This window comes from Agelaius tricolor, unplaced genomic scaffold (genome assembly GCF_023055355.1).
Source record: "Agelaius tricolor isolate 1412-34295 unplaced genomic scaffold, bAgeTri1.0.p SCAF_6, whole genome shotgun sequence".
Taxonomy (NCBI): domain Eukaryota; kingdom Metazoa; phylum Chordata; class Aves; order Passeriformes; family Icteridae; genus Agelaius; species Agelaius tricolor.
This window is the reverse complement of record NW_027269266.1, coordinates 44,199,397-44,217,139: the sequence shown is the minus strand read 5'-3', so window position 1 is coordinate 44,217,139 and position 17,743 is coordinate 44,199,397. Positions and strand designations below refer to the sequence as shown.

Below are 17,743 nucleotides of genomic sequence, written 5' to 3'. Positions count from 1 at the left end.
CAAACTCACGTCAGTGACATTTTAAGTACCTTACAATGGCATCAGAGATTATGATAACTCCCATTCCACATGAATGAGGCTCCTTATTTCTTTCAGTCCCACTCTTACTGTATTCTGGCTGACACACTGATTGCTCCTCTGCCTCAACTCTTTGCTTTTTCTTTCCTTTTGGTAGATTTTTCCTTAGCTTGCAAACCCAGCTGAGCTCCCAAGAGGAAGGGAGGAGAAGCACATACTGCTGTAATCTTGAAGAGCCATATTCCAGGCCAATACTTATTTGTTTGGTTTCTTGCAGTGAGATAAGCTTTGCAATCTGTACACACCCACTACGCCAAGTGCTGTGATCCTTCTGGCTTTCCTTCTTCCACCAGGACCTGTCTCTCCCTGCCTCCCCCTCCTCTCTGCTGCAGGCAGGTGTCCCCTTTCAGCTTTGGTTCTCTCCCGGGGGAAGGTAGTAAAGGATGCCTCTGCTCATTCCCGGTGGAAATGGCATTGTCATCATCACCCACAGACAAAACAGACTCAGAGGAACTTTCATTTTAATCAGAAATTCTCCACTTGTCAGCCCTGAGACTACCTTTGCTGCACACAAAGTGTCCTGGTGCCCCACCATCAGCAGGGTTCAGTAAAGTCCCTGGGTGTGTACAGCCCCAAAGTTAAATGAATTGTGGTTCCAGCAGTGGTAAAACACTAATTTCACTGTGCACTACACTTCCAAAGAGCACTGCTGGCCTTTGAGCTGCTCACACCCATTCAAAGGTGCTGGGCTCCCAGCTCTCCACAGGGCTCAGCGGCTCAGCTACTGCTCTGCTTATGCCAAGGGGAAAAAAAATCTGCAGACTGTGCTAGGAGATATTCTCTGCCTGACTGCTGGGAAGCATCCCAGCTTTTCACTGCAAAACAAGATGCCCAGGGCCCTCCTAAATCACCCACAGCTTATCAGCTCTGCTGTAAATAACAAGAAAGCCAGAATACAACAGCTAACAAATATTTATAACATGAAAACCATTCATAAAAATGGTTTTATAAAAAGCTCTTGGTAAGGGTGTAGATAATCCTCATCAGGTGGAGATTTCCATCTAGCTGTATGAAAAAAGCACTGTTAAAAACGTGATGCTACATGTTACACCTCTAGAAGCATCCATCTATGCCTGCAGACCAAGGCACTGCATGCTAAGACAAGCAGTCAAATCTCCCTGCAGACCCCAGCACACTTCAGCCAGGCCCCTCCTGTACCAAGTCCCTGCCAGGCAGTGCAGGCAGATGCTTGGCTTGGTTGTGCATCTCTCTCACCTGAAAACTCATCAGGCACCTTCAGCCTTTGGGATGGTGTGGCTTCACTTACCCCTAAACATTTGGGTGGTGCTACCAAAGGATTTGCAGCTCCCCTGATCACTCCTATTTAATCTCTTGTCACCAAGAGGAGATGAAGGCTGATGCACCCAAAGCAACTCCATGGGAAATCAGTGGGATTTGGGCTCCTCACTCCTGAATGTTCTCTGGAAATAATACACCAAATAATACACCATACTAAATACATCCTAAGCTGGCTTCCAGTGACACCTCCCAGGGACATGGGGGCCCTTCTCTGCTTTATGGGAACCAGTCTCTCTCACGGGAACCAGTTTCTCTAGAAAGCAACCGGTTGCTCTCTGAGCAACTTCAGCTTTTCCTTCCCCAAGCAAAAGACCGGGTGATACCTGAGACTTCCTATGTCCTCCTTGACAGCCCACATAAATCAAATCAGCACTTCAAAAGCCCTCTTGGAGAACTGAAATTCCTCCAGAGACATGCACAGCCCATGCAGCTCACACATAGGTCACTACTTCCAAAAAAACAAAAGGAAAAAAACCCGCAGAGCAAATTCTTGGCTTTGTGTATTTCTTTCCTTTCACTTATTACACCTACTCTGAACAGACAAAAGCATTTTGCACAGCAAGTTGGTGCTGACAGATAAGCAGACTGCTGCTCCTCAGCACAGCATCCTACCTGTATTTTACCTAGTCCCTGGCTTATCCTTTTCTAGGCTTTCACATACAAGCATACATTTTCACATAGTGAAGGAGAAAGCAGCTCCTTTACTGTGATCAGAATTAATTGTTTTTTATAAACATTTGGTCCTGACTGAGACAGACTGAAGGACAGTATGTTAACCTGACAGACAGATCCATCTTCAAAAACACCCCCTTGTTACAAAAACAGCACACAAAATTAGGAGAACTGAAAATATTTTTTATAAAATACTTTGGTCATTTGTACTTTAGTCCTGGTTTCATTTCCTGGCTCTGATGAACTTCAAAACTGCTGCAACAGACTTCCTTTCACTGGGGAAGAAGTCTGCAACAAAACAAACTATTGATCCTTTTTATCACTATTGCATAAAAGTGTTTCTTTTACATCCTAAAGTTTGGTAGCTTGAGAGTAGGGCACAGCAAAAAATAGTTGAGAAGGCCAGCTGTGTCCTTTGTTCCTTCAAAGGAAGTAAGGTAACTGTGCAAAAAATGAAAATAAAAGTGAGAAAGAGAGGGGGAGGAGGAGGCCCAGAATTAAAATACCTTGATACTTGTTCCTTCCTGTTCCTTGGTCTTCAGCAGGGCAGATCTGCTGAACCTTTGCCTGCTGAACTGAAGCTCCAAAAAACTTTACTTTTCCCTCTGCCAAGACTGCATAATTTCTTTTTTTCATCTCACTCTCCTCCTTCCCATATTTCTCAGACATCACATCCTGGTGCAAAATCTCGTGGCAGGAGGATGTCAGAACACCTCACTGGGGATCAGGCAGCCTCCGTGTTTCCTCCCTCCCTGGGGCTCACTCAGCCACCTCACCAGCCGGGCTCTCCATGCTGCCAAAAATACTCCTGCTTCACTATAAATCTCCCACAGGACAAAAGCCTCCTCCTGCCTTGCATCCTTATTTTGTGACAAAACTGTAAAAGTAATCTAGCCATTAACTGGGTTCCTCTGCCTCCTGAGCCATCCCCAGGCACATTTCGGATGAGGTATGATCCAGCCATTTTACACACACCGCGAGGAGCAGACACAGCAGGGTCTGTTGGAGAGACCCCTGACACCTCTCCAGTGGAGCTGAATGTCACCTCCAGAAAAACACTCCCATTTTCGAGCACCACCTCCGAGGAGCCTGCTGTCCCGACCCCATCCCCGTTATCAGCTCCTGGTCACGGCATTCAGCCCCCCCCAAAGGAGGCTCCGTGTGCTCATTCAAACCGTGCGCTTCCTGCAGGGGACGGAAAGTGACAAAACTTGTTTCCAGGCCAAAACGCTGTGAGCAGAGCAGCTGAACACATCACTTTTCTGCGACAGGATAAAAAATGCTCCTGCCCTGCCACAGGGCTTAATCCCGTCTCGGATACCAAGATAAACAACCCCAGCACAGCCCTCTGTGGGCAAGTCCCCCTGCCTGCTGCCAAGAAACACATTTAGTTATGCAATCTGCAGCTGAGCGCTCGGTGGTCCCCCCAGCTACACCCCCAAAGCTCGGTGTGAAGCTCTTGTGCGGCTCAGACCACCATGGAGCCGCCCACCGACTCCAGCAGACAGGACCCTGTGCAACAGTACCTGTGCAGGCTGAAATGCAAACACTTCCTCAGCACCAGGCTGAAGAGTTTAATCTGTCCCTGTTCTACCTCTGTGACTGCAAGTCTACAATCATGAGGAATATCCATATACCTGGCCTGCTTCCATCGTTTCTTAAGTTAACCATGGAGTCTCCAGCCTTCCCAGCAACTCACTCTGGGTTTCCCTCTCCCAAAAGCTGAGCTATCTTATCTGCTGTTAAATTGTGAAGTGGCACAGCAGGGAACGGAAACACGCAATTCGACCCTGACCTCCCTCCATCCTGGGATAGCAAATCAATTTAATCCAGGAGGACATTCAATATTCTCATCGGGAGTCCTGGCATGTAAGTGGCTCCTTTCCACTGCCAAGTGGCAGTGATAACCTCTGGTGGTGGTCTGGACTTGTCACAGACCCCATATTTAGGGAAGAACGTGCCTACTGCTTGTTCTGCCATCTTCAGGATGCACCGATCATTTCACTGCTGATGGGAACCAGCACCTGAGGGCAGAGGGAAATCCTGGCAACTTTGGGAAACCACCGCAATCCCCATCTCCAAGCTACTTCTCTCTGCCCTTCTCCATGACAGGAGCCTATGCAGGCACGACTCCTCCGCAGGCTGGATGGCTGCCTTCCCACCCACACGTGGTCGGGACGCATCCTTGTAAGACACAGAACCAGGAGCATTGGCAAGAAAAGTTAAATGCCTCCCTGCTGGCAATGAAGGGCACTTCAAAATACGCTGCTCCAGTTTCTTCCCAGAGCTGCCCCCCTCAACGATGCTAAACTACCTTTGCTTTAAAATTAAGAGAGGTAGGATTAAAGAAAAAGGTGTCACAGCAGGAAGAGCGTCTAATCCCTGTGATAAATAAAAGTTAAATAAAAAAACCCTGCTCTGGGCAACTGACGGAGCACAACCAAGCAGATGTACAGGCAAATGCAATCCTGCAGGTCTGAACCCTGCCGTGACACTTTGCAAGGAGCCCTCCTCGTGCCGACGGGCGGACTGCCTCCTTACCGAAGTAATCGGCCTTTGGCCGAGCATCCATCTCCTGCTCCAGGCGCTGGGTCAGCGCCTCCAGCTTCAGCTCAGCCGCCGATGGCCCTTGCTCAGGCTGCGGAAGGAGGGTCTGGCAGGGCAGCTTCACCTTTGCAGTGCTGGAGCCATCCAGGTGCCCAGAGTCTGACCGTGGCCCGCTCACGCCCTCCGGGAAAAGCATCTGCTGGGCATTGGGAGCCACCATCCCTCGGGAGGCCAGGCGTGAGGAGCCCGCCTCAGGGTTCCCGCTGCCGCTGGCAGGCCTGTGGTTCTGACCGTGGGCCACGAAGTGACCGCCTGGGCCGGGGTAGGCAGCGGCGTGCTGGTATTCCACACTGGGAGCAGCAGGTGCGGAGCCTGGCGGGAAGGACAGCGAGACACCCTGGTACCACGGCTGGCTGCCATCTCCTCCGCCTTTGGGACCGCAGGGCTCAGCGGAGCCTGAAAACCCCCGAGTGGGCTGCGCGGAGGGTGCCGAGAAGGATGAGGACCTCTGCTGTGGCGGGGGCTCCTCTGGCCCCACCGAGGGTGCCGAGGGGGTCCCGGCGTTTGAGAAGGAGGACCTCTGTGCGGCTGGCATCGGGTCACGGCCCCCGACACCTCGCCTGCCCTCGCCGCCGTTCTCCTGCCCGCCGCGGCAGGGCTGGGGGTCGCCGGGGCTCCCAGCCTGCTGCTCCCCGCGCCCCCCGCCAGGCTGTGAGCCCCCCACTCGGGGGATCCTGTCGGGCTCCGCTTCCCAGCCCCGGCGCCCGGCCTGGCTCCCCGGGGCCTCGGCACGTGCGCCGCTCTCTCCGAAGCCGCGCTCCCCTCCCTCGCAGGGCCTCGCTCGCGGCCCCTCGGCGGCGGGGGGCGGCTTCGAACCCCGCGCCACCGGCGGGCTGGGACGGGGCGGGTGGAAGGCGGCAGCCCCTCCGTTCATCGCGGCCATCAGCATCTCCTCCTGTTGCTGCTGCTGCTGCTGCTGCTGGAGGTGGATCTTGGCCATCTTGGTGGCGAACACCCGCCTGGTCTCCTCGAACTCGGGGTTGTTGCCGGCAGCTTTGTCCACCCGAAAGAGACCGTCCTTGGAGGCCTCGTACATGTTGAGGTCCTCGATGAACTTGCTGGCTTCCAGACCCAGATCGTCGTACTTGTCCATCTTGCCCGGCTTAGCGGGAAGATCCCCGCTTTCTTCTTCTTCTTCTTCTTCTTCTTCTTCTTGTTCCTCCTCCTCCTCTTCTCCTTCCCGCCGGGCTCAAGGCAACGCGGGCAGCAGCAGCCGCTCCGTCCCGCCGCGCTCCCGCCGCGCCCGTCCCCTCCGGGGGCGTGGCTGCGGGCGCGGGGAGGGGGCGTGGCCACAGTGAACACGCCCCGACCGTCCCCGCTGACCGCGCCCCAAGCCACGCCCACCCGCCCAGCGCGCGCTGCTCGCTCCCGCGCCGTGGTGGGCGCGCGCGCGGTCCGTGCGGAAAGGTCGCGTGCGGTTGCGGAGCCGTCCCGCAGTGTCCGAACGGGCTCGGGAAGGGTTCGGCTCAGGCAGCGGAGATGGGAAAGGGGCTGCGCACGGTGGTTAAAGTCACCCGGATGATGCAAGGAACGTGGTTTTGCCTCGTCTCCCCGCTGGGTAATATTCCTCTTTTTCACCCTGCAGCCTGGAAACCTTCCTGAAGAAGCCTTGCGAAAAATCACAGACACCCGTCGAGGAAGAAAAAAAACCAACAGCCCTACTCCCCCATGAAAAACTGCGAGGAAAATTTCATTCCATAACTATTGGGGCAATTAGTCTGTATAGTAGGAAATGGTATGAATTTTCTTGGTGTAGATAGACGTGGATAGATAGATAGAATTTTCTCGGTGTAGATAGACATTCTGTGCTGGATAGTCACGCTTAAGTACGCATGACTAAAGGACCCCGGATCGTCGAAGGAAGATGACCCCTTGCCTGAAGAATAAAGGATACCTCTGGATGCCCAAAATAACATCAGCATCCCAGCCTTCCGGACACCTTTGGGAACCCCCACCCCATTATCCAGCATCATACATGTAACTGCAGCAAGACCACCTCCAGAGACATTTAGATCAGGAAAGATGGATCATGACGTTAAAATTATTGTTGCTTTGGAATTCGGTAGCATATGTGCGATACATAGGGACTGGGCAAATCATGCTGTTCCCAAATGCTTAAAGGGTATAGGAGCTTGTATAAAACTGCATTTGGGGTGCCCCAATGTGATCGGGACACTCCATGCCTATGACTAAATACTTACCCATGTGAATCTACACTTTACATCCCAGCTTCCCTCCTCTGTTGGCCTGGGCCAGTTGCAAAATTTTCACGGCAAAACACAGCCTGGGGCTGTCCAGAGGTTGGAGGGCTGCAGTGGGAACTCTGCTGGGCTCATGGGAGAGGCTGGTTGGCTGGGAGCTGTGGTACCTCTCACTAAACTTACTGGTGCTGTTGATCCTGCGGGCCCAGGCACGTGTCCGGCATTCCCATAACTTGTTATTGTAATTCTCCCCCAGGCTCCAGGAGGGAGGGCCAAATGTTAAGGAATGTGGAAATTCTCTGCCTTTAATAATAATGAATTGGGCTGTGATCAAAACATGTCAGAAGTAAAAAAAAAAAAACCAAAAACAACAAAACCTCCTGAGCAACTGAGGCCAGACCTAAAATATCCTGCCTCTTCCTGTGAGATTCAGCCCAATGTGCTTAAAAATGATGGCACTGTGAGCCCCTGGAAAAGGTGCCTTGTCTTCTTTCAGGACAACCTTGGAACTGCTTCTGTGTCTCCGAAAAGGCTCTGAGAGGGACTGAGAGGCTGGAGGCTCGTCCCTGCAGCAACAGACTTAGGCTGGAGCTTGAGCTGATAAATGATGAACTTTGGACTCACAGAAATTAGCCAAGCCATAGCACAGCTTTAGATAAGGGGGTTTATGGTTTCTAGGGAAGACAGGCAGATGGGAATCCCAGCACAGGGCAAAGCAGTAGAGCTCCCCCAGTCCTCAGGATCTGGAGAAGTGGCACCACAGCATATATTGCTACTAACCATGGCCTGCCAATTTTTAAAGAGATTGATAATGCTGGAGCTTTTCACAATATCAGGGAAACATCCCAACTATCAAGCAATCCCATCTGACAGACCTTTCCAAGCTCTCCTCTGCTGTGGGGATGAGGGAAGGAGGGGGTCTCACAGCTCTCTCAAGCTGATCCCCACAAGCCCTCTTTCACTTTGGGAGAAGCTGGGTCCCTGGGGGCTAAACCCCACTTTGCACAAGCCCCACAAGTTCAGGATGTCCATCTGCATGTCTATCGTGAAAAGACAGCAAACCCTTGCCTGTGCCAGGGCTCTTTTGGCTGGAGTGGAAGGGGTTTGCCTCCTATTTTTGTGGCTGGAAGAGGCCACAGTGGCCCCCATGAGCTGCTTCATGCCAGGTAGGTGTAGGCTCAGGCCACCAGTTACCCAGAGGGAGAGTGACTACCTCTTTTGTGGGTCTTGACCAAAACTGTCAAGTTTGAGGCAAACCTCAGCTGGGGCAATGAAAGCCAAAACAGTTTCAGTGTCTAAAGAGCATCCACAGAAAGGGTTCCTGGAAGTCTGTTTTTGGCAACACCCTGGGCTGACCAGGAGAACCACAGCAAGCGACTGAGGCATGGGACACTTCCTCCTCATCGCTGGCTTCAGGATGCTTTTGGAGATGGGCTTAGCTGAGATGCTTAGCTTTCAGTATGAAAATGGGCAAGCTTCAATGTTAAAACTGTAAGTAACAACAAAGTTGGTACTGAAGCACATATTGAGTTCAGATTTGTATGGAGAATGACAGAAAGGAAACAGAGCATCAGGTAGATAAGGATGGGAGCGTGAGCCCCAGCACCGCTTTACTCACTGAAGGAATATGCAACGTGCACAAAGAGCACTTGGAAAGGAAATTACACATCATGCACCTTCTTGCCTCCTTCTCCCCAAAGGATGTGAAGTTAATCAGGGGAGGCCATGCTCCTATCCAGCACATCAGAGACTCAGACTTGTGTCTGTTGGAGTTTTTTTTTATTCCAAGACACTGAGATGAGGCTCTTCCATCCCTCTAAAAAACAAACTGTTTGGTGGAGCAGAAGGATTTGGGATTAGATGTCTCTATTTTCAGCTTTCAACACACAAACCAAGGAAGAATCTAACTTCCATCAGATCGTGTATTTCTTTCTTTCTTTCTTTTTTAGGGTCATGCACACATTTTCTGCTGTTACTTTTTATCTAACATCTGTAAGTCCTTTTACAGTCCGACCTGCAGGAGCTCACCCCTTTGCAGAGGGAAGGAGTGGGGGAAGCAGTCTTCTTGCCAAATGGCCGCTCTGGATGCTGCTGACCTTCACCAGCTATGTAAAGTACATTTCCTTCCTATGCCAGAGGATCAAATCAGCTATCTGCAGAACAATGCTTATGTGGAAAAGGCTGCTGAAGCCCTTTGGATAGGGAACCCCTCGCTCTGGGCTTGGCCTCCTTCCAGGCTCCGCATGCATGAGCAGACACTTTGATGGCGAGCGCCTTCCAGGGGGGATCACCGCCAAGCGATTCAAAGGCATTTTGGAGCTGAATTTGCAACACTTTCAGTGAACATTAGGCAGCAAAATACCTTTGAAGTTTCCTGCTCGGATTTTTTCTTTCTGTGAGATTTGGGCTAGGGGTATTCTTGAGTGAGCAGATGATTAACTTGAACTTTCTACTAGACTGGAGATGTAATACTACACTGACTTGCAGACCCTTCTGCTGTGATTAGATGTCCCACATGTTTATAGTTCCTGTGACTTTTACAGCCCACGCCTATTAAGAAATTAAGGGGTCCACGATTGCTGTTGTAGCACAGGACCAAAGTCTATGTGCCAATTTGAATTAACTTATTCTAAACCCTACCCCTTGAAGAAAAAAAACCCAAAAAACCAAAACATTGCTCATTTAATCTGTTTTTGTTCCTGTGGGCAAGGCTTACACACTGCATTTATTCATGCAAAATAATGCTGACAGCTTGTAACTCAGCCCCGCTCCACGTGGCAATCTGAGCTGCCCGTGGGGTGGAGAGGGGCAGTGATCTAGGGAGAAGCAGCCCCGAGTGGTGTTCCCAGCTTTTGGCTCCACCTCGGTGGGAGTGCTGGGCACAGCAGCGCAGCCCTGTGCTGGGGCAGCACAGCCCTCCAGGGCCGGCAGGCTGCGGCACAGCCTGGCTAAACAGGGAAGTGGCCAGTGAGAGCAGGAAGGGGATCATCTGTCTTTGTTTCTCGCTGCCACGTTGGTGTCTGGGCTCACATTGCGGAGAGATGGAGAAAATGTGAAGAAATTCTCCACCACAAATTCACAAGTTTCTCTCCCCTGCCCTCCCCCCGCCCCGATCTTTTTTCAATCTGGGAGAAAACGCCCTCATATTTTAAAGCGTGACAACAGCCCGCGGCTGTATAGTGTATGGAAAAACATGATTAGGAGAAGTCTGGGTGGCAATTTATAGCCAGATCTCTCTCCAAAAGCAACTATTGCATGCTCACACTGCCTATTTGCAACCAAACGAGTGTGGGGAGCCAGTGGCTGGCTGCCCACCCGGTTGTCTGTGGACATGTCCAGGGCTGGTCCCCAGTACCTGTAGCTGTCCCAGGGCCGTGGCTGTCCCAGGCAGGTCATTTCCCACAGGACTACGCACACTGCTCTGCAGGGCCTGAGATGCGTGCTCTGGTGTGTTTTAGCAAGAAAGTAATAAAGGCTTCAGTGCTAGAGTATAAACAGAGCAAGCAATTTATAAGGCAGAAGTATTTCCAGGATAGAGCCTGGCTTGGTTCTTGCAGGAACAAATGTGTTTCTCAGCTTCTTGTAAGGCAGTGCCACAGCACCTCTGAACTCTTGACTGAATAGCAGGGGGAAATGATGGACTGTCCTTGCAGCTTTCTAATAAAGGTTTTCATTAAAGGTGCCATTTATCTGCACCTGCCAGATTCTTTATACTAGGAAGATGATGCACAGCACTGTAAGGCAAATCAGAGGGTGGAGGAGGAGGAGGGAGGGATGAAGCAAGGTGACTGCAGAGGTGAGTCCGGGGGCTGCTGTGGGTGGGAAGGCTGGGCTCAGGCCGGGGGCCAGACAGCGGGATGGGACGCTGCAGAGGTGGGGAGGCCAAACCTCAGCCTCTGCCTTCCCAAAGGTTTTCAGGAAGGCGGCAGGGCAGGGCAGGGACATCTTGTTCCTCCTCACGGCTGCCCCAGGGGCCCCTGCATTCCTCCAGGAGGCCTGCCCTGCCTGCAGCCTGCTCTGCCAGCCCTGCCTGCAGCCTGCCTTGTCTGCTGCCTGCACACTGAACCCCCAAGCTGCAGGGGCAGCCTGGGGACTTGGAGCAGCCCAGGTGCCCGCCATGCAGCCTGGGTCAGTGCATCCCATGCCCCGGGGATCAGGGCAGAAATGGATCCAGACTTGGATATTTTGGTCCTGCTGTGCTACAAGTGTCTACCACAGGGCATTATCTCTGGCAGGGAATTATGCTAGGAGTATTAATTAACACTAATGGGAGAGAAAGGCCAGGGCACTACAGGGACACCTTTCCACACTGCCTTTCAGGAGAGGCAGCTCCTTCTTAAATAGCTGCACCTGCAGCATCAGTTCATTGGGGATGCTGTGGGCCCTGCCTACAGGTGGGTAAACTGAGGCAGGGAAGGTTACTTGGCAGGCCACACCTTTGGAAGGTTAGAGGAGCCATGGGGAATCACCGAGATCCAAACAGGAACCCAAGAAGCAGCAGAGAGAGAAGCTGCAGATCCCTGAGTTGCAGCAGCTCGGTCTCTGTGAGGAAGGCCAGAGCTGGGTGCCAGGCCCTCAGCTGCTGCTCTGGGGTAGACAAGAACCTTCACCTTCCTCTCCTCAGTTTCTCCAGGTGCCATCAGTGCTGTTGGAGTCATTGGTCTCCCTTTGCTGTCACTCCACAGGCCAGAACACTTCCTTTCAGTGACTGTGGATTTGCACTGATGCAGACAGCTCTGTTGGTTTTCCTACCCCTGCTCAAAAGAATGTGGAATAGTTTGTTTTCTCCATTTTCTACTGAAAAGAGCGTTTTATCAGAACAAGAGCTGGCCTGGAGAATTTTCCAGCTCTGTTTCCCTGCCTCTTTATCAGTGCATTAACACAAACAGCGCCGTGACCTTTTTAACCAACATACGTGGCCTCCAGTAATGCTGGGCTGGAAGCACTCCACAGGTCAGACGACATCCTGCCATCAGTCATCGGCCTCACGTGCCTCGGTGGACTTCGAGTGGGTTTGCCAGATGCAGTCAGTGCATCCACTCTGTTCTTCCATGCATGTCCTAGGAGAAGCTCTCTGACTAACAGATGTTTTTAAATGCTCTTTCACATGGGAAAATTGGGGATTATATGTTTTTGTTGTACCCTTGCTATTTCATCCAGCGACGGGGCTCTCCAGGGATGGAGACGTACTTAAGAAAAATATTCACTTCTAAAAGCTTCTACAGATCTTTTTCACAATACTTCCTTGGCTTAACCAGCCCAGCAACGCACACTTGTGTTTCTGTTTTGTGGCAATTAGTAGGATTTGCTAATTACACCGCTATGTGCTTAAAGACAATTGATTTCCCTTTGTAGCAGAAAACAATTTCCTGTTATGCCGATTCTCTTAATCTTCATCCGAAACAAACTCAGGCTGCCATTGCCAGTAATGTGTCACGTTCCTTTATTAAATCACTCTCTTTTTCTGCCCCAGTTATGTGTCCTGTGTTTATTATTCCTGATCAGGGGATTGGATCACCTACAGCTGTTATGACTTGTACGTATTTTGCTTCATGTATTGCTGGCACCAGGCAGAGTTATTGAAAAGCAACTGCCTTTGCTCAGCAGCTTGTGTGTCTCCTTTGGCAGTGGGACGCGGCTGTAGGGACAACCCTCGACCTTTTACGCTTGGTTTTGGCACGTGTAAAAAACTACTGGCAGAGGAGGAAGTTCAGAGCCTTATATGTGAGTGTGTTGGCCACCCCCTTGCAGGCAGCCCAGAGAACAAGCACGATGCACACATTTCTGCTCAAGGAAATGCACAGGTTTTGTTTAGAGTTATAGTGAAGAAGACCAGGCTCCTCAAATAAAAGAATTTCTTATGCCAGGGCTGAGCACCACTAGTGCAAGCAGAGTGTGAATATTCAACTCATTGTACTTAAGCCTGTCCCATTTACACATTCCTTTGCTTAGTGAGAAACTCAGCAGCTCATAAGGGAGAGCAAATTGGTGTGGCCCAGGCAGATAAGCATGCCAGGAAATATCCTGGAAGGCTTTGTATGGAAGATGGTGCTGGATGGCAACTCCCCAGGGCTTCAAACCAGACCTGAAGTTTTCCAACCCCAGGCTTACCTGAGTGAGAGAAGTGCCATGAGTCACAAAGGCTGTGTGTGACTTGGGGCCTCCTGGAACAGACAGGGTTAGTGCACTGAAGACTGCTTTGTGATAGCGGAAAGCCACATTATTCAGGAAAGGGAAAAAAATTCCCACCTTTCCTCCACATGTCAGGCAAGATCTCTTTTATCATCTGGGCTGCAGATGAGAGCTCTGATCCTCTCCCCTTCTGCACAGAGATAATGCTTCAGTTCAGTTCTCCTCCTGCTAGGGCTGGGAGATGCTTAATACTCCCTCTGATCTACTGTGATCAGCTTCATCCTTCTTCTTTGAGACATAAACTCCATTTCCATGAAAAAACCCCTAAACTAACCACTAACCAGTTCCAGCAACATTTTCTAAGGTCAAAAGCAGACTGATAGTATGTATGTTCCCCACTCAGGTTCTGTGGTGATAGACCTGGTTTAACATTGAGCACTTGTTCAGTTCAGTCCTTTGATACAAAATCAGCTCAGATCATTGAATGAGGGGACTGATGAAACATGGAAGAAGAAAAAATATCCAGCAAAGTCAGCATATGTACTCTTCCAAGTGGGTAAATATACATAAATAAAACCAATCCCATTGTAAACTGTATCCCATCTGTAATCTGTAGTAAGTATTGCAAAACTACAAAAAAACCCACAAAAAACCAAAACCAAACAAACAAAAACCCCAAAACACCAACCCACCAACCAGCCCCAATTACTTCTTCATTTATAGCAAGCTTTTAGAAAAATCTCCCATACTGCAAACCTCCCTAGGAAGGAACCAGCAGTGCACTAGTTAACATTCTTTCTAGTGCATGTTGGTTGTGAAAGGTTTAGAGAATAGGAATAGCTTTCTGTGAGGCTTTACACAGAAGAAGGAGAGACAAAGAGGAGAGACTGTATGACCTGCCTTATATGTGGAAATTCTCCCTCCAAAAGAAACAAGCAGGCTTTACAAAGTCAGATGAGAAAATGCTATTATTAACCTGATGTCAGTTCTGTGGCATTAGTCTGATAAGACAACACACAGATTTTATTTTGCACCAAATCTCCATGTTTGGGTTCTGATAAAGGTCATGGAAATATACATGCTTGTCCAGCAATGCCCCTGTACAGGGCTTTTTTCAAAGCACAGGTGGAACAAGCTGGATAGAGATCTATCTTAGCTAGTGACCTAACCTGTAACAGTGTCCTTTCATGTGATAGAAAAAGCTCTCTTGCTTTGCTGCAAAGCAGCACGGGTGTGTCCATGTCACCTCAGTTCCCACCCACACCAAATAACACATTTTTCTACACAGTGACGTCTTCCAGCACATTTCAGTGCCCCCATCACCCCAGCATCTGAGATCCTTTCTCATGAAATCAATGGCAGAGGAAAAGTACTTGGTGACCTTTCAGGACTTTGCCAGCTTTTATTTTCCCAGAATCAATGTTTGAGGGCTGGATTTTTCTGAAGTTTAGTCACATGAACAATTTTGGGGTAGAAAGTGTGGCAGTAATTATTCTCTAAATCTGACATTACTTAAAATAGAAATTCAATATAGATTGGATCGGTGCAACTACCAATCTTCTATCCCTTAGACAGATAAGATGCTGCAAATGCCCCTTCTGTGTCATGGATCTGCTTCTTGGAGCAGCTTGTCCTTGGTCTATCCCACTGGGTTTAGCAAACCTCTCACATCATCTTTGGATCTCACTTCATGGAATAAGGACAGTGGCACCACGTCACCAGGACTGATCACCTGCCAGCACCCTTCCCTCTCACTTCTCAAGTGTCCCCTGCCCAGATTTCAACCTCCAGCACTATTTACCCACTGAGCTCTCCAAGGGGGCACAATCTATATATACCACCTTCAGCATAAGGATGCCTCTCTACTGTGGGACAAGTAGCAACTGCCAAATAAATAAGACTTCTGTGCTGAGTTATTTTACAAAGGCTGGGTAACAGGCTGCAGCCTGTATGCCATTATCAGACCCATCTAGGCACAGACAGAACCTGTGAGTCACAATTACTGTAAAACAAACGGTAATTGTGCTTCAGAGCAGGTCATCCTTGTAAGAAATGTCAGTGGCTGCCAGCACAACAGCAAAGCTCTGCTGCTGGCACCTCTGCCATCCTTCAAACATACACTTAGCAGGGGATTAGGCTCTGTCACACTGTCTGCATCATCTCTCTCACTCATTCTTTCACCACCTTTTTTGTATCCTCTAGACCACACTGAATTACAACTTACTGTAAACATACTGGCGGGACTTCTGACCTTACACTTTTTGTGAGTCTGCTGCTCACTACCTTTCCTTTTTTAGCCTGTAGAAATCCATTCCCTATTTTGTTTTTTGCCTGAATCACCAAGTGACATCTACAATTCACTTCCTCAGGCAAGAGCAAATACCCTCAAGTGCTAACAGCAATAAACACTGTGGGCGGCTGCCCGGCCCTGCCGTGACTGCAGCTTTTGTTTAAAGGCACCACAGGGTTGCTGGGCTTACAACAGCTTTCTTCATCCTTGTAAATTTATAAAGTTTTTATTTACATCAAACATGTCACCTTTCCCCCAAAGAAAAACTCTGTAAAAATGGTTCCACAGGGTGTGTTAAACCTTTTACATAAATTAAAAAAAAAAAAAGAAGAAAAAAGAAAAAAAAAAAGAAAAAAGCAAGACTGGGCTGTGCCACAGATTTTACTTCAAAGGATCTCTTTCACTGTCCTTTTAGGGGCTTCTGAACAGGAGTTTTATGAATTTATAACAACATATATGTCAGGCAGACACTGGAATTCAAATTATTTTAACTCCAACTAAAGGCCTGTGTTCGAATGTCTGAATGCATTCCTTTGTGGCTCAGATTTCTGGAGTCTTAAAACGGCAAAGACCATATCTTAATTGTAAATATTCAATTTCTTAGTCATTCTGGTGTCAAAGGACTGCTGGAGAGAAAATCTGCACAAGTGTGGTCCAGAAGGAAACAGGAATCAGAAGAGTTTTGTTGCAGAGGTGGGGATGTGTAGAGCCAAACATGCTCACTAAGCTTGGCATCTCTGTTAAGCATCTGGGTATTTGGTACCAAAATTGCACAAACCCCAAATGAATATTTGCATTGCTTAGCTAGTGCCCACATGGCAATGTGATCTGTCTTGGGCCTGGTTGCTGGGGATGTATGAGACTTATTTACTGTTATGTGGGATATTTTTCTTGGTTTCCTTTCAGTTCAGTACAGAGTCTGGATGCCTGCTGAGCTGGAAGGTTACTGCAGACCTCTGTATTTGCCTTGCTGGTTGTTACTGCTGACTTCTTAACTGTCAGAATGGCTCACAAATGGCTGGCTTATTGGACTAGTTAGTTGGATGACTGTTAAAGAAAAAAACATTCTTTCACAATGAACCCTGCAATTGTTTCCTTGGAAACTCTTTTTCAAGCATTTGCTGAACACAATAAATATTTCCATGTGGATATATCAGCAATGCAGTGTACAAATAACCTGTCTGGAATCAGGCGTGAGAATGGCTTTATGTTTCAGGAATGTCTGATTGATTTTTTAGAAACATGATGGCTATTTGCACTTAATGAACCCCTCAGAAAAAAAAAAAAAAAGAATCTCAATTCAAGTTTCACAATCTAGGCACTACAAGAGCCTTCCCCACTGCTGCATTTCTAGCAGCTGACTGATCCCTCTCTTAGGTGCCCTGAAAGTCTCTGAGATGGCTCATGCATAGGAAGTAACTTCCATCCTGTTCCATGCAGAAACAACCATCAATACTTCGCTGAAGTTGCACCTCTCATGCATGTGCCAACACAAACACATCAGCTAGGAAGGAGAACCCTGGCTAAGGCAGGGCTTGGCTAAATAATCTGACCTTTTTCTTGGCTTGGCTCTGAAATTTGTGTGAAATGTAACAAACCACCCCATTCTGGCTACCTGCTGTGCCCAAGGCCATTGGTCAGCACAAAGAAATTATTTTTTAAATTAACATTCTGTAGTGTTTTGTAGTGTTTCCTTTAAACTTTAAATGCTAGTTAATGGTAGGGTACCCAAACATGAGATCCAGTGAGCAATGCACACCTAACATCTGGGGTAGCACATACTCAGGACAGTTGTTTAGTCCTGGAATCACATTTATGCATCTGCAATTAGCCAAGCCAACTTTCCAACAGGATATATTCCTGAGGCTGACACTAAGCCCCCTATGCTTTCTTCAGTTGCATTCTGTTACAATTGTTTAGTTCTTCTGTGCTTCCTTCTCATTCTCCCAAAGAATATGGACAAGCAGCATCTTACCATGACTTAATAAGAACTTTTAATTCTGCACATTTCTTCACATTAAAAGGAAGATTTAGCAGCAACCTGATTTAATAAGATTTCTTTCCCACCTTTACATGAAGTGAAATAACCGTAACTACTCTTTTTGCATTGGTTTCCACCTCAAAAGATTCCAGATCTCTTTTGCAGCCCAACAGAGCCTTTACTATTCTTGCACTAAGAAGTTGATAAGGGCAGTTCTGGGAGACAGAAAGGCCTTTTTAATGGCTCGACCCTGCAGGTGCTTGACTCCAAGCTCACTCTGAAGAACGAGCTCCTGGACTTCTTCAAAATTGCGGGCTGCTTGCTGAGGCACGGAAACTTTGCCACAAGCTTTGTTATTAATCTGAAAGAGAGACACAAAAACAAGAAAAAAAAGAAGTTTAACTAGACTGTTTGCTACAATTTAATTTCCTGTATCCAACCCATCTTTTTACAAAAGGAAAGGGGGAAAGTGTAATAAACTCT

The 17,743-nt window shown here is 48.7% G+C and overlaps 2 protein-coding genes across 3 annotated transcripts in view; both read right to left on the bottom strand.

Annotated features, from left to right (window-relative positions):
* Positions 1 to 5,915, bottom strand: part of LIMD1 (LIM domain containing 1) — a 32,892-nt gene extending 26,977 nt beyond the window's left edge. For both annotated transcript variants that reach the window (XR_011679589.1, XM_071429608.1), the window contains exon 1: positions 4,591 to 5,915. Coding sequence is in view for 1 of the 2 variants with exons in the window: in XM_071429608.1 (XP_071285709.1) it covers positions 4,591 to 5,749 (1,159 nt within the window). In the remaining variant the exon portion in view is untranslated. The remainder of the gene's footprint in view (positions 1 to 4,590) is intronic.
* An 11,335-nt stretch (positions 5,916 to 17,250) lies between these two features.
* Positions 17,251 to 17,743, bottom strand: part of LARS2 (leucyl-tRNA synthetase 2, mitochondrial) — an 82,759-nt gene continuing 82,266 nt past the window's right edge. Inside the window, exon 21 of the mRNA XM_071429621.1 lies at positions 17,251 to 17,621. Coding sequence (XP_071285722.1) covers positions 17,442 to 17,621 — 180 coding nt within the window. The 3' untranslated portion in view covers positions 17,251 to 17,441. The remainder of the gene's footprint in view (positions 17,622 to 17,743) is intronic.